Consider the following 13,812-nt stretch of genomic DNA (forward strand, 5'->3'; position numbering starts at 1 on the left):
ACATTACTATTATTCATTCCCCTACGGGGGGGGGGGGAGTTATATATCCAACCTTGTGATCATTTTCCCCCTTTTCTCCCCATTCCCCGCCCTCCCCATACCCTTATGGGATCACTATTCCCACTACTCTTCCTGAGGCGTTATCTGGCCTGGGTTGCATGTATCAAGAGCTCTTATCTGTACCAATGTACATACTCCAGTCTAGCCGGATTTGTAAGGTAGAATTGGGTCATGATTTGTAAGGTAGAATTGGGAGGTGTTGATAGAAGAATATTGTTGGGCTTTTAATCGGTGCTATACTGTACCCTGGCTGAATCGTCCCTTCCTTGTGACCCTTCTGTGAGGGGATTTTCAATTGTCCACAGATGGACTTTGGGTCTCCACTCTGGCTCCCCTCTTTGGCATCGATATAATTGTTTGTTTTGGATCTTTTGATACCTGATCCTGTGGACACTTTGTGATCACACAGGCTGGTGTGCTTCTTCCATGTGGGCTTTGTTGCTTCCCAGCTAGATGGCCACTTGTTTACCTTCAAGCCTTTAAGACCCAAGATGCTATATCTTTTGATAGCCGGGCGCCATCAGCTTTCTTCACCACATTTGCTTATGCACCCATTTTGCCTTCAGGGAAGGTGAGCATCACAGAGTGCCATATTATTAGAACAAAGTGTTCTTGTGTTTAGGGAGGCCCTGAGTAGAGACCCAAAGTCCATCTGCTATCTTAATACTTAGCATAAAATATATGTATATTGGCCTATATCCTTATCATTATAAATGGATACATTTACATATATGCCTGCCTATACCTATACCCCTATAACTTGCTTTTGCTTCCTAGCTCTATTTCCTTTCACCTTCTTCCTGCCCCACTATCGTGCTCGCCTTCCATCCAGCTCTCAGTAATTCCTCTTGGATACATTGTACTTGATCAACCCCACCAGGTTTTCTGCACCCTCCTTGCCATCAATTCTAGGTCTCTTATTGTTCCCTTGTCCTTGAGTTGTTGGCTCCCCTATCCCACCCCACCCCCTCCTCTTCCATGTCCCCCAGAACCGCTGGTCTCACTGTTTTCACCTCGGGATTGCCTAGCTTACGTAGATCTACATCAAGAAAAAGAAAAGAATGGAGGGAAAAAAGCCCTATAAATAGTCCCAGGTCTGACTGCTGACCCTTATGAATATTTTCCATTTGGGTCTGAGGTGCCAAGCCCTGCCCCCATGTCAGAAATCTATTTTTGGGATTTCTCAAGGACTTCATTATGTTGTAACTGACCTGTTGGGTTTCCTTTATGGTTCACCCCGCCGTGGGGTGGGGTGGCCAGACCGGGCACACTTCCACACTGTGTAGAGTTGTGGTTCAGGGGGGGCATCGTGTCTCCTGGTGGAGCCAGTGCTACCGTCCTTTCTGTGCCGTGGCGGCTCCAAGCAGGGGTGTGGTCTTCGCGCTTGGTGGGCCATGATGAGGTTCACTCTCTCTCTTTCCCTCTTAGTTTGCTCCCGTGTAGACAGGACAGACTGGCTACTCTCCCCAGCCTTGCATCTTCAGCCGATGGTTTTTCATGCTGTCCTTTCTTTCTTAGGTGAAGGAAGGGGGTTTGAAATTGCCCAAGGCCGCCTCGGACCTGGCAGAATCCACCACTGCATGAGAACGGTTGGTTTGGCCGAACGTGCTTTACAGATCATGTGTGAACGTGCAGCCCAGAGGGTGGCCTTTAAGAAGAAACTGTATGCACACGTAAGGATGGTTATTTATTTTTTAATTATTGCAGTTCCGTTTACCACACTAGCCTTGAACAAAAATAGTATTATTTGATTAGAAAGATTTCCTCTGGGCATACAAGGTAATTCTTATCCACAAAGTAGTTTATGTCTGATTTCAATATAGTCTGATGAGAGGTGTCTGTCTTAATGGAAAGATCAGGCTGCTCTTCGAGTGCGTGGTCTCTCTGCACACAGAGCATGAACAAGTCCTCCAGCCTTCCCAGACGCGTCCTTGAGAGAACGTGGTACACTCCTGCTGGCGTTGGCTGGCATGGAGAGGAATTCGACTTGTTTGGCTTTTCCGAAGAAATTGGGACAGATAATAATCGATAGCAACTGACAAGGGAAAACAGCCTACTCCCTGACAGGGGAAACATTATGATAGAGTTCTAAACACAGGTATGAGTCCTCTGTCACGGGGAAAACCAGGCAGAAATGGGGCCAACATTTGGTGGGGCTTTTCATGAGTTTCGGATTCTCATCTAAACATTTTTATACATCTGAGTCTGTTGTTGACACAGGACCATAAACCACATCCTTACATGTGGACAATATAATCCCAGTTAGGAGACTGTTAATAGGAAGGAAGAGAAGATAGCATTTCAGATGTTCTTGAAGAGCTTTTTAAGTGAACTGAGATCTCCAAATCCCACCCCACCTCAAGCTCTTTTAATTTTAAGAAGGCGAGAAAAATTATTAAATAGTAAATAGTTGTTATCAATAGTTTAACTTCTGGTGCTTGGGAAGAATATTGAAAATACTATGGACTACTAAAAGGATAAGTGAATCTGTCTTTGAAGCACTGTAGCCAGGATGTTCTTAAGAGACAAGGATGGCGAGAGTTGGTCTTACGTACTTTGGGCATGTCGTCAGGAGAGACCAGCCCTGGTTTGGTAAAGTGGGGGGGCAGTGAAAAGGAGGAAGACGGTCAATAAAATGGATGGACAGTGGCTGCCGCCGTGGCCTCAAGCACAGGAACCACTGTGAGCACGGCACAAGACCTGGCAGCGCCTCCTTCTGTGGTGCACGGTGTCACTATGATGGCACTTGACAACAACGACAACGACGACAGTTCTTCTTGTGAGAGCAGCTGAGTGCATGGTGGCTGGATATTCGACTGTGAAACAGAAGGCTGGCAATTTTGACCCCAGAAGCTGCTCGGCAGCAGGCCCCTGTGGCAGTGTGCCTCCATAAGGATCACCGCTTTGGAGACCCTCTGGCAGGGGTTCTCAGCCTTCCCAATGCCGCCGCCCTTTCATACAGATCCTCATGTGGTGGGGACCCCAACCGTAAAGTGATTGTCGTTGCTACTTCATCACTGTCATTTTGCTACTGTGGTGAATCAGGTGACCCCTGTGAGGGTCTTCCGCACCCCCAAAAGGGGTTGCGACCCACAGGCTGAGAACTGCTGCCCCATCGACAGTTCTAGCTGGTTTGCTAGTCTTGCCATGAGTCAGAATCTACTCCGTGGCAACAAGTTGTTGTTTTTTTTTTTATGGGATTTATTATCGCTAACATCAAGGTGAGGTCAAATTTATGTTAATACGATTGTATTTGCTGAATGTGTACATTTTAGAATATCCATCCCTTTGTATGCATTGGACCTTACTTGCCACAAGCAAAGAAAACTTACAGCACTTACCGATGAAGGAAAAACCACAACCTTAAATGTGGCTTGAGAAACCATACCGTTAAATGTGGCTTGGGATTCAGTACAGAAAGACCAAACCTAAGTTGCCGAGACTTTCATTTGCCGTCCTCACAGTCAGTTCTCCCAGCAGCAGGCTGTCTGGGAGGCCGAACGGTGTGTGGCACTAGGCACGTGTGATGCACGGGCCTCTAGCAAGTTGGGAAGCGCACAGCTGCCACTTGGAAGACTAAGGTGCACCGGCCCCAGCCGTGGCATTTTCAGTGGCCTCCTCCGCATGTGAGAGCTGACAATGACTAAGGAAGACCACAGAATTTGAATCATGTTGTTGATGAAAAACATGTCCGAAGAACATGGATGGGCAGAAGAAAAACGACTCTATCTTAGAAGAATGCTCCTGGGTAAAATGTCGTCTGGCTTAATTTGGGCATATTATCAGGAGGGGCCGGTCCCTGAAGAAGGACATCATGGCGTGGGAAAGTAGAGGGTCAGGGGGAAAAAGGAAAACCTTCAGTAGGGTGGCTTGACACAGTGGGCTCCACTGTGCAGCTCCAGGCCGCTCGGGTCTGCCTGGGTCACTGTGCGTCAGCGCCATTCATTCAGCGCCAAAGTCCCTTTGTGCCAACTGTATACCTTTTAAAGTAGATGTTACTGTACACCCACCTCGTCTGTGAGGTCATGTTCAGAGACACATGCTTGACTCCCAGCCCTTTTCCTCTGGGACCACACAGCCTTCTCCTGGCATCACGTGTCAGAATACTTTGTGAGGGACCGCCTGAATGTGCAGAAGAGCAAGGATCCACTTTCAGGTGGGTACGGTGGGAGCAGACGAGAGGAAGCAAACATTGAGTGATGGATCCCACTGCTGGCGGCCAGGCCAAGGCAGTTTCCTTTTCTCCCGCCAGGATCACCACCCAGCCCTGCAGCCTGCAGAGAGTGACGGGGCGGCCCATGAACACGTGCCCCAGGGCCGCTCTCATGAGCGATGTTGCAGTACTGTGCTGAGTGACACTCCTTTTCGCAGAAACTTCCCTTGGCCTTCCCAAATCCATGCATCATGGAGAACAAGCCTGGGCTTTTCAAGCCTGTGCCTCTGGAAACATCTTATGTCTGGCACAGAGGGGAAATAATGGCAGATGCAGAAGATATATGTGCGAGTCATAAACAAAACTCTGGGCCAGGGTTTTTTGGTTTCGTTTTTTTTTTTTAATTCAGAAAGTAATAATCCATTTCCCTGAATTGGGAGACTCTTTCCAACTGCCTCATAAATAATTCCAGACTTTAAAGCAAAAACAAAACAGCAGTGGGTGTGACCATAAAGAGCCACATGAGGGATCCTTATGGTGGTGAGTGTCTCCGTGTTAACGATATCAGTGGTGAGCTTGTACCCCCCCTTTTAGCAGCAAACAAACTTCTAGATCAGCGTTTCATTGTAGTGTCCCCTAGAGCACTCAGTGTATGGCTGCTGAATGATTTTCGGCGCAGAAGAACCCTTAGAAGCCCAGCCAAGAGCACTGTTTGGGAATGGAATGCTTGCTGTTGGGGTCTGTGTATGGAGTCAACACTGCTAGCTTTTACCAGAACGCAAACCAAACTCACTGCCATCAAGTTGATGCCACCTCTTAGTGACGCTATAGGACAGAACCCTATAGAGAAGCCCTATCTATCGAAAGACCCTATAGGGTAGAGCTGCCGCTCTGAGTTTTCGAGACTACTACTGTTAATGAGTGTAGAAAGCCCCATCTAAGAGCAGAGCAGCTGGTGGGTTTGAACTGCTAACCTTACGGATTGTAGTCCAACACATAGCCACTACACCACCAGGGTTCCGAGCCTGCTTTCACAGCCATCAAAAATGTCACTGCAGATGGTTTCTTTGGAGTTTTCCTTTCAGAGCCCAGAGTCAGCTTTGAGGGCAGGGATGTCCAGGGGAAATACAGCCGTACATGTAATGTAACATTTTCTAGCAGTGTAAAAAGTCAAAAGAATTGGGTGAAATTAGTGCCCGCCTATATTTTACTTAATCCCAAATAACCAAAACGTTATCATTCCATATGAGATAGATATGAAAATGTTACTGCGAGACTTGATTTTCAGGCTGATGATTTGACACCAGGTGGGCGTACTTTACTTATCATGCCTCTCAGTTCAGACAGGGCCTGTTGAACATGCCCAGTAGGCACACTGGGCACCACTGCTCCTGGAAATCCTGATCAAATACATTTGCTTGTTGAGGAAACATACCAAAACAAACACGACCAACCATAGACATGGCTCCAGAAGGTTTGGGTGGCTGGACTCTGTAATTGCCCATTGGTCAAACTTACATTAACAAACATTACCCTCCATTGTAAATACCAGTTCTATGTTTAGAACTGGGAACCCAAACTCCCCTGGTAGCCAGCTGGTAGCACAGGGCTTGCCCCTTGACATGTAGTGCGTGAGCAAATGCTTACTGGATTTATGGTCATGTTTGGTCTTCATGCCGTATTCACCCACTTATTTCCCCCAGTTCTCTTCCAAGTTTTGGCCAGTGGGGAGCAAAAGAAACTTCAGATTTTGCAATAAATTATCCCTGTGGAAATGGTGTAGGGACCACATCTGACCTCCTCTGGCTACACAGGGAAGACGGGGAATCAAATTCAACTCCAGCCCACGGCTGATCCCTACGCTGCACAGACTTACAATGCCTCTACCTTCCAACTTTCTTTACCTTATTCTGACACCTCCTGTCCCCCCACAGCACTTCACTTCTTGTCTGAGTCCACTAGTCCACTGCACTGCCCACACAGAGCTCGCAGCCCACACTGGCCTTCCTGGGGTTAGAGAAGTTAACAGTAAGTCAGTAAGTTCCAGGTTACAGTAAGTCAGGATCAGAAACAGTCCTTTGTTCATAACTCCTATTCTCAATCATGCTGCCAGCCATGTGTCTCTGGTCCTCAGCCTCTCAGCCCCTGGGCCCTGCCTTGCTTGGGCAAGTTTTACAAAGCCCCCTTAATGATGGTAAATGCCCAAAGGGTACCCCACTCTGTGCGCCAGCCTCATGGTCAAAGGCACTCGCCTTTATGCTATCCATGAGCTAGGAATCCCGTAGCTCTGTCTCAACTGCCAAGGCTGCTTCTACTTCTCTGTACAGGGATCTCGGATGTGCCCTGCTCTCAGGGCTCGTCACTCTTAGTGGTCATGATATTATATTCTCTCTTCCTGCTTCTGAGATGGCTCATTTTATACCCAGCACAATGGCAAATGGGACAATCCCTGAGTTACAGTCTTTTACCTTATTTGCATATTCCCCACCCAAAGTCCTCTATATACCTTATTTGTTGTTCCCACACAACAAAATCCTCAGAATTGGACCAATAGGGGACATCATGATAAATGGAGAAAAGATGGGAGTCAAGAGTTTCATCTTGCGTGGGTCCATAATCAAGGCTCTTGGGGGCAACAGTCAAGAAAGCAAACACTGCAGTGCCCTGCGGAAATTGGCTGCGCAAGACCCCTGGAAAGTGTGGAAGAGCAAGGATGTCACTGAGCGTAATTCTCTGAAGACTGATGGGGGCCGGGGGGGCGGGGGTTGGTACATCAATAGCAAGTTCCTTTTTATTGCCGAGTAGCATTCCGCAGTGTGGCTGCGTTACAGTTTGCTTGACCATTCATTCATTAAGGGTTGGGCTGTTTCTAGTTTAGGGCTAATATAAAATAAGTTGCTATCCACATTTTTGCATGCATTTAAAATAAATATGTCATCATTTCTCTTGGAAAATGCCCAAGAGTACAATTGCTAGGTCAAGTGGCACTCATTTAGGTTTTCAGAATGGCTTTACCATTGCGGTCTTAGCAGCAATGTAGGAGTGATCCACTCTCTCTGCATCCCTGTCAGCACTTTGTGTTTTCATTTTTTTTAACCGTAGCCCTCCTGAGAGAGGTATAGTGATACCCATCTATGGTTGTAATTTGTGTGTCCTTTTTAGCCTCTCAGGCCGAACATCCTGTCATGTCTTACTTGTGTCTGTGTCTCCTCCTCGGTGGAATGTTCCTTCACGTCTTTTTCCTGTATGCTGATTGGACTGTATATTTTACTGTTAAATTTTGAGAATTTTTTTAACATATTCTAGTTTCTTCAGATATGTGGGTTGTAATATTTCTCCCACTCTGTAACTTGTCTTTTCTTCTTATTCTCTTAGCAGGACCTTTTGCAGAGAAAAAGTGTTTAATTGTGATGAATTCAATTTTTGTTTTTATGAATCAGACAGTCGGTATCAAGCTAAGAACATTTTGCTGGCTGTACCCTTGATATAAACCCATATACCATTGCTTTTATTAAATAAAATAAGACAACAATAGCATAAGAAAAGATTGGTGGACCATCTCTACATTGAAACCAAAAGCAGCCACATTTCTCCCTGTGTTACGGGAAGCATCGGATTAGCATGTCAATTAGACATTGCTTTGTCAATTAGACAGTTATTCAATTCAGACAGCTTGAACTTCGACATCAAGAAATACAAAATAAATTATTTTTATGATCAAATAAGTTGTCTAAAATTTGCCACTATGAAATGAAGCATTCACAGCTGGGTGCCTGGGCCAGTGTTTGCTGAACAGAGTAACTCTTCCATGTAAGACATCTAGTGGATGGCATGTGAGCAATCCGTACCCTAAGGCATTGTTTCCTAGAGTGGGGGATAGCTCCACCTGGGGGATCTGGAATGATTCAGGGGGGGGGCTACAAAAGCAGATACCTACAGTTTATCCTGGGCTATGGGCTATCGTTCAGAAGTTTTTGATTTGCCAGGGTCTCATTCAAATGTCTTGCCATCAGATTGATGCTGACTCATAGTGACCCCACAGGACAGGGTAGAACTGTCCCCGTGGCTTTCTCAGACTGTAACTCTGTATGGGAGTAGAAAGGCCCTTCTTCTTCCACAGAGCACCTGGCGGTTTTGAACTGCTCACTTTACAGTAAGCAACCCCATTCTTACCACTACCCTCCCAGGACTCGTTTAGTAATTTCCTTTCTGACAAAAGGGCAGTAGGCCCACTACGTTTAGGAACCTGTGCCTAGAGAGTATTTTCCATAAGCAACAAGGATGTGTGACATATGACCTTCAGATTCTAGCTCCCCTTTTGCTTCCTTTTCTCGCTTGCAGGAGGTCGTGGCCCACTGGATTGCTGAGAGCCGCATTGCCATTGAGCAGATCCGTCTGTTGACCTTGAAAGCTGCCCACAGCATTGACACGGTGGGCAGTGCTCAGGCTAAGAAAGAGGTAAGAACATCATCTTCCTGGTGCTGTCTGGTCTCCCGTCCACTGGGCATCCCCAGTTCCATGGTGCCTTGATGGCACTCAGAGTAGTGGAGGGCCACATATTTATAGTTCAGAGTGCCAGCACACAAGAGTAGGTTAAAATATGTTCCTACCAGGATTCCAGCTCATACATCCAAAGTTATTCCAAGCAAAATGTGTTTAAACATGCCTCTGTGAACAGTAGACGGATGCAGCAAGCTCTCTCAGGGACACACTTGTCTTGGCTTCATTAAGCTGCCATGTGAAAAAAATAAAAAGTCCGTTCTAAACAGTGGCTTCGCTGATGGTGCCTGGCTATCAAAAGGTATAGCATCTGGGGTCTTAAAGGCTTGAAGGTGAACAAGCGACCATCTAGCTCAGAAGCAACAAAGCCCACATGGAAGAAGCACACTAGCCTGTGCGATCATGAGGCGCCAAAGGGATCAGGTATAAGGCATCATTAAAAAAAAAATCTTACCATAGTGAATGAAGAGGGAAGTGCAGAGTGGAGACCCAAAGCCCATTTGTCGGCCACTGGAGGTCCCCTCACTGAGGGGTCTAGGGGAGGAGATGAGTCAGTCAGGGTGCAATGTAGCACCGATGAAGAATACAGCTTTCCTCTAGTTCCTAAATGCTCCCCCAACCCCACCCCACTGTCATGATCCAAATTCTACCTTGCAAGTCTGGCTAGAGCAGAGGATGTACACTGATGCAACTGGGAGCTGGAGGCACAGGGAATCCAGGGCAGATGATACCTACAGGACCAGGGGTGCGAGTGGCCATACTGGGAAAGTAGAGGGAGAGCGGGTTGGAAAGAGGGAACTGATTACAGGGATCTGCATGTGACCTCCTCCCTGGGGGACAGACAATGGAAAAGGGAGTGAAGGGAGACGTTGGACAGGGCAGGGTATGACAAAATAATAATTTATAAATTATCAAAGGCTCATGAGGGAGGGGGGAGTGGGGAGGGAGGGGAAAAAAAGGACCTGATGCAAAGGGTTTAAGTGGAGAGCAAATGCATTGAAAATGATTAGGGCAATGAATGTACAGATGTGCTTTACACAATTGATGTATGTATGGATTGTTTGATAAGAGTTGTATGAGTCTCTAATAAAATGTTAAAAAAAAAACAAACCAGTGGCTTCGGAGGGGATCTGCTGGGCCAGTTACATTCAAGGCAAAGATGTCAGCTGAGATTATGGGGCTGTTTTTTGTCTGTTGTTTTTTTAATTTCCAAAAGATAGATTTTCTCCAAGTACAGAGTGACCATGGGGCTTATTTCGAAGGCATTTTAAGAAAATTGAAAACTGCATGGAGGAGAAAAAGGCCAGGCAAGTTGTACCAAGGAATTTTTTCCCCCAGTATGAAGATGTACCTGCTCATTCTTTGAGGGTATTAATGGCTGTCCTATGAGAATTTCATTGGGAAACCATGCCCATCCTCCCTACAGCCCTGAATCTTGCCTCTTCGGACTCTCGTTCTCCAAATCGGGGAGCACTTCAAAGGAACATGATCTGAGCCCCTTGAGGATCCCAAAACTGTGTTGACAAATCCAAGTGTAGTCTCCCTGCAGGGCTTGAGGGATGGGAATACTGTCTTCAGAAGCAGGAGGGTATGCCGGGAAACCACAGCTTCCCATCGTGGCATTTTTGCTTCATGAAGGCTATTTTGTCACAGTGCTTGCTGACTGACTCTGTGTGTCACTCACTAGCTTCCCGGCCACTGGCTGCTTCAGGCTGGTTCTCAGAGTGCAGAGTATGTGAGCAATCTCACGAGGCAACGACACCTGGGGGGAACCCTTAACTTTATACAGACCCTTCATTGCACCCTGGGGTCTACTGTTAGCAGCTAACTCTGATGGTCGGCAAATATGTAACCGTTCTGCTTAAGGCCTAGGGTCTCTTGTGAAGAGTAATCAAGATAATGGTTATAGCATCATGCTGCCACAAGGTAAATATTTCATGAAATCCCCTCAAATTCCTGGTGTGCATTTATGGTTTATATCAAGATTAGCTGTTTGATCTTAAAAATTATAAGTATGCTAAGAGAAAACAGATTAGTAAAGACCTTCGATCCCTCTTGATAATCCCTAAGTAGCAAAGGTGACTTATTGGTGGCCTAAACACCCTTTGGAAGAAGGCAAGTTATAAATAAATGAACGCCTGGAATTTGGAAGGCATCTCTCTTTCCAGGAGTCTGTGTTGAGTGAAATGTGGTCCCAGTGGTGAATTGGGTGTGAGACAGTTCGCTGGGTTTGTTTCACAGAGAAGACAGATGATATCAAATGCCGCTCCGTTGTTTACGGTCTGAGAATGCAGCGTTTGACTGTGTGGCTCCCCTAGATTGCAATGATCAAAGTGGCTGCCCCCCGAGCTGCCTGCAGCATCATCGATCGGGCCATCCAGGTGTGCGGAGGCGCAGGCGTTTCTCAGGACTACCCTCTGGCTCACATGTGAGTGGCTGCCATTGACTAGCTGGCCAACTGTTCAAATGCGTGGATACTTGGCCACTGTTTGTTTAAGGGGTAGATAGACGCGCTGGCTTCAGTATGCGGCTGCCAGCCAAAACGACATTTGCGCGAGTCCACCAGCACTCTGTGGAAGGAAGCTGTGGCAGGCTGGTTCTGTGAAGATATACATGGGGCTTCAGAAAGTTCATGAAAAACTGAAATTTCAAGGCAATAGAATTTCTCCATGAACTTTTGAAGCTCCCGCAAACACTGTTGCACACCTTGTGGGACAGGTGTGCTCTGTCCTCAAACAAAGGGTTACTGTGAATCAGAATCGAATTCAGTGGCAGCGGGTTTGGTCTGTAGTTGGTTCTGTGGTGGTAAACTTAGCGTGCCATTGAAGAACACTTGCTCCTATGAGCCCATCATCTCGCTCCGCTGTGGGCACCCACACGGAGAGCTCCCACTGCGGGGGTGTGGACTGTGGCCATAGCCTGGGGGTGAGCCCGAAACGGGGGACCCAGAGCCAGGCTCTGTTTGCACGTGGCACTGTCTACCACTAGCGCAGGGAAGGCAGCTGCTGTACTGGCCGGTTCCACTCTGCTGCGCAGGTTCTGAGTGCTGGCCCGCCCGAGACCGAACACCCTCCATCCTGCCCACAACAGCTCGCATTCTCAGGGCTGATGCCTCCTCTCTCTCTCTCCTTGGACACGGGGCTAGTGGCCCATTTCATTTTTAGATTTTTGCCTCATCAGTTTTTAACCCAAGAGCAACATCTGTGCTCTCTCATTTATTTTTTGTGGCATACCTAAGTTGCCCCTGCCTTCTGGCATATTCTAATAACCTGCAGGAAACCGGTAATGAGCATAACCCCCGGCACGTCAGAACCCACGTCCCCAGCTGGGCCTTGCTCTTTTTCACCCCCTCGGGGTTCCTTTGTATTCCTTTTCTCAGTCAAGCCCTCTGAGGGTCGGTTGCACAAGTGAAAGTCTTGGCTGAGGATCAGAGCGGCTCACCTTGCAGGATCAGCCCTCCTTCAGTAACCCTACCCTGCCCCTTTTTGCTCTCCAGGTACGCGTTGATCCGCACTCTGCGCTTGGCCGATGGCCCGGATGAAGTTCACCTGTCAGCCATTGCAGGCATGGAGCTGCACGACCAAGCCAAAGAGCTGAGGGCCAAAATGTAGGGGGTAGGGGGGCGCCACATTCGGTGGGCAGCAACTCACCCGCCCACGGATTAACCAACCCCGGTTTGTGAATGATGGTGCGCTTTGGGAGCAACTTGAGAACAGGGTGAATGGCTCACATTGGGGAGTTATTGTAGCATCTACCTGGATCAACTAGTTGTATGTGTTTAAGTTACACTGGCAATTGCGTAACTGCTGTGACTCAGTCTAGTGCTTCAGTGTAACATGTATTTCTTCCCACAGACCAGCTGGAAAGAGATCATGAATTAACTTGGAACATTGGTGCCTGGGCATAAAAAGGCCTTCACTTTTTTACTTTCAGGAACTGCTCCATGCAATCAAATACTCAAACACGATTCAATCACCGTGGTATGAAAATATGGCAAGCCCTCCCTTTCCACACTGGCTTGGAGCCTTGATTGAGCGCTAGTGAGTTGAGAAAGCCAGTCTTCTAGTGGATGGGTGTTTGCACAGAGACGAAGCATGACTGATGGGCTTCTTTAGTGTTTGTATCATTCAAAGCCCCTCTAGAATCCAACAGCAAACATTCTTGCATCAAATCACAATGTGATGTATATAATGTGAAAAAAATTTAAGCATAACTTAATTTTTAATAAAAATGCTCATGAGGCTGGTGGACAGTTTCAGCCAAAAGAGTGGGACCTGGGTAGCTGTTAGAAGCTCATAGAGACAGCCCATCTTGAATGCAGTCCAGGTAAGGCCAGCCCCTCTGCAAACACCCTGTGGCTGTTCTCGGGCACTTGGATGCCGCTAGAGTGACAAGAACTGCATTAAATTTTTAAAACCAATTTAAACAGTGATATTCTACTCAGCGGAAAATTTATAAGGACGCTTGAAATAACTTGGGTATATAAAGGGTTTTTTTAACAGTAAATTTTAAGAAATCTAAAATACTTAAAAATACATTGAAAGTGTTTTAAAATGAAAATTTAGTATCTAAAGAAAGAAAGGCTTTTAAGACAGTATGAAAAAATTGTATAAAATATCTCAATACTTTGAAAAACAATAATTGTATGTTGAAATGATAATGCTGGCTAAGAGGGGTCAATAAAATTTCCTACTAATCTCTTCTGTTTCTTGTTACTTTTTGGCAGTGGATGCTGTTGAAACAGTAATTGTTCAAGTAAACCTTTTTCAAGTAAAAGGTTCATTCCTACAGAGGATTGGATGGTTTTATTAGAAACAGACCTAAGTTCCCTGGGTTCCTGAGATGACCGCAGTCTTTGGGTTTTCCATCCTGAGGTGGAGTTGGGGCGAGGACCTGATTTGGCCACGCTCACATGGGTTTGTGTGTGCTAAACATTGCCGTTGAGCCTCAGTTTTGTTGCACTTCCCTTCTCTTCCCATGCACTGGGACTCGCTTCTAAACCTAGAAGACATTTCGCTACTTGACAGCTTGTAAGCACCACTGAGGCCGCATAGAAGCACCTGAACGTTTCTGAACATAGGAAAACATTGTGTAGGGAT

The 13,812-nt window shown here is 46.6% G+C and overlaps 1 protein-coding gene across 1 annotated transcript in view; it reads left to right on the plus strand.

Annotated features, from left to right (window-relative positions):
- ACAD11 (acyl-CoA dehydrogenase family member 11) overlaps positions 1-13,376 on the plus strand; it is a 110,812-nt gene extending 97,436 nt beyond the window's left edge. Inside the window, exons 17-20 of the mRNA XM_075546924.1 lie at positions 1,579-1,733; positions 8,555-8,671; positions 11,032-11,141; positions 12,210-13,376. Of these exons, the coding sequence (XP_075403039.1) occupies positions 1,579-1,733; positions 8,555-8,671; positions 11,032-11,141; positions 12,210-12,324 (497 nt within the window). The 3' untranslated portion in view covers positions 12,325-13,376. The remainder of the gene's footprint in view (positions 1-1,578; positions 1,734-8,554; positions 8,672-11,031; positions 11,142-12,209) is intronic.
- The last annotated feature ends 436 nt before the right edge of the window (positions 13,377-13,812 follow it).

This window comes from Tenrec ecaudatus, chromosome 4, assembly GCF_050624435.1.
Source record: "Tenrec ecaudatus isolate mTenEca1 chromosome 4, mTenEca1.hap1, whole genome shotgun sequence".
NCBI classification, from domain to species: domain Eukaryota; kingdom Metazoa; phylum Chordata; class Mammalia; order Afrosoricida; family Tenrecidae; genus Tenrec; species Tenrec ecaudatus.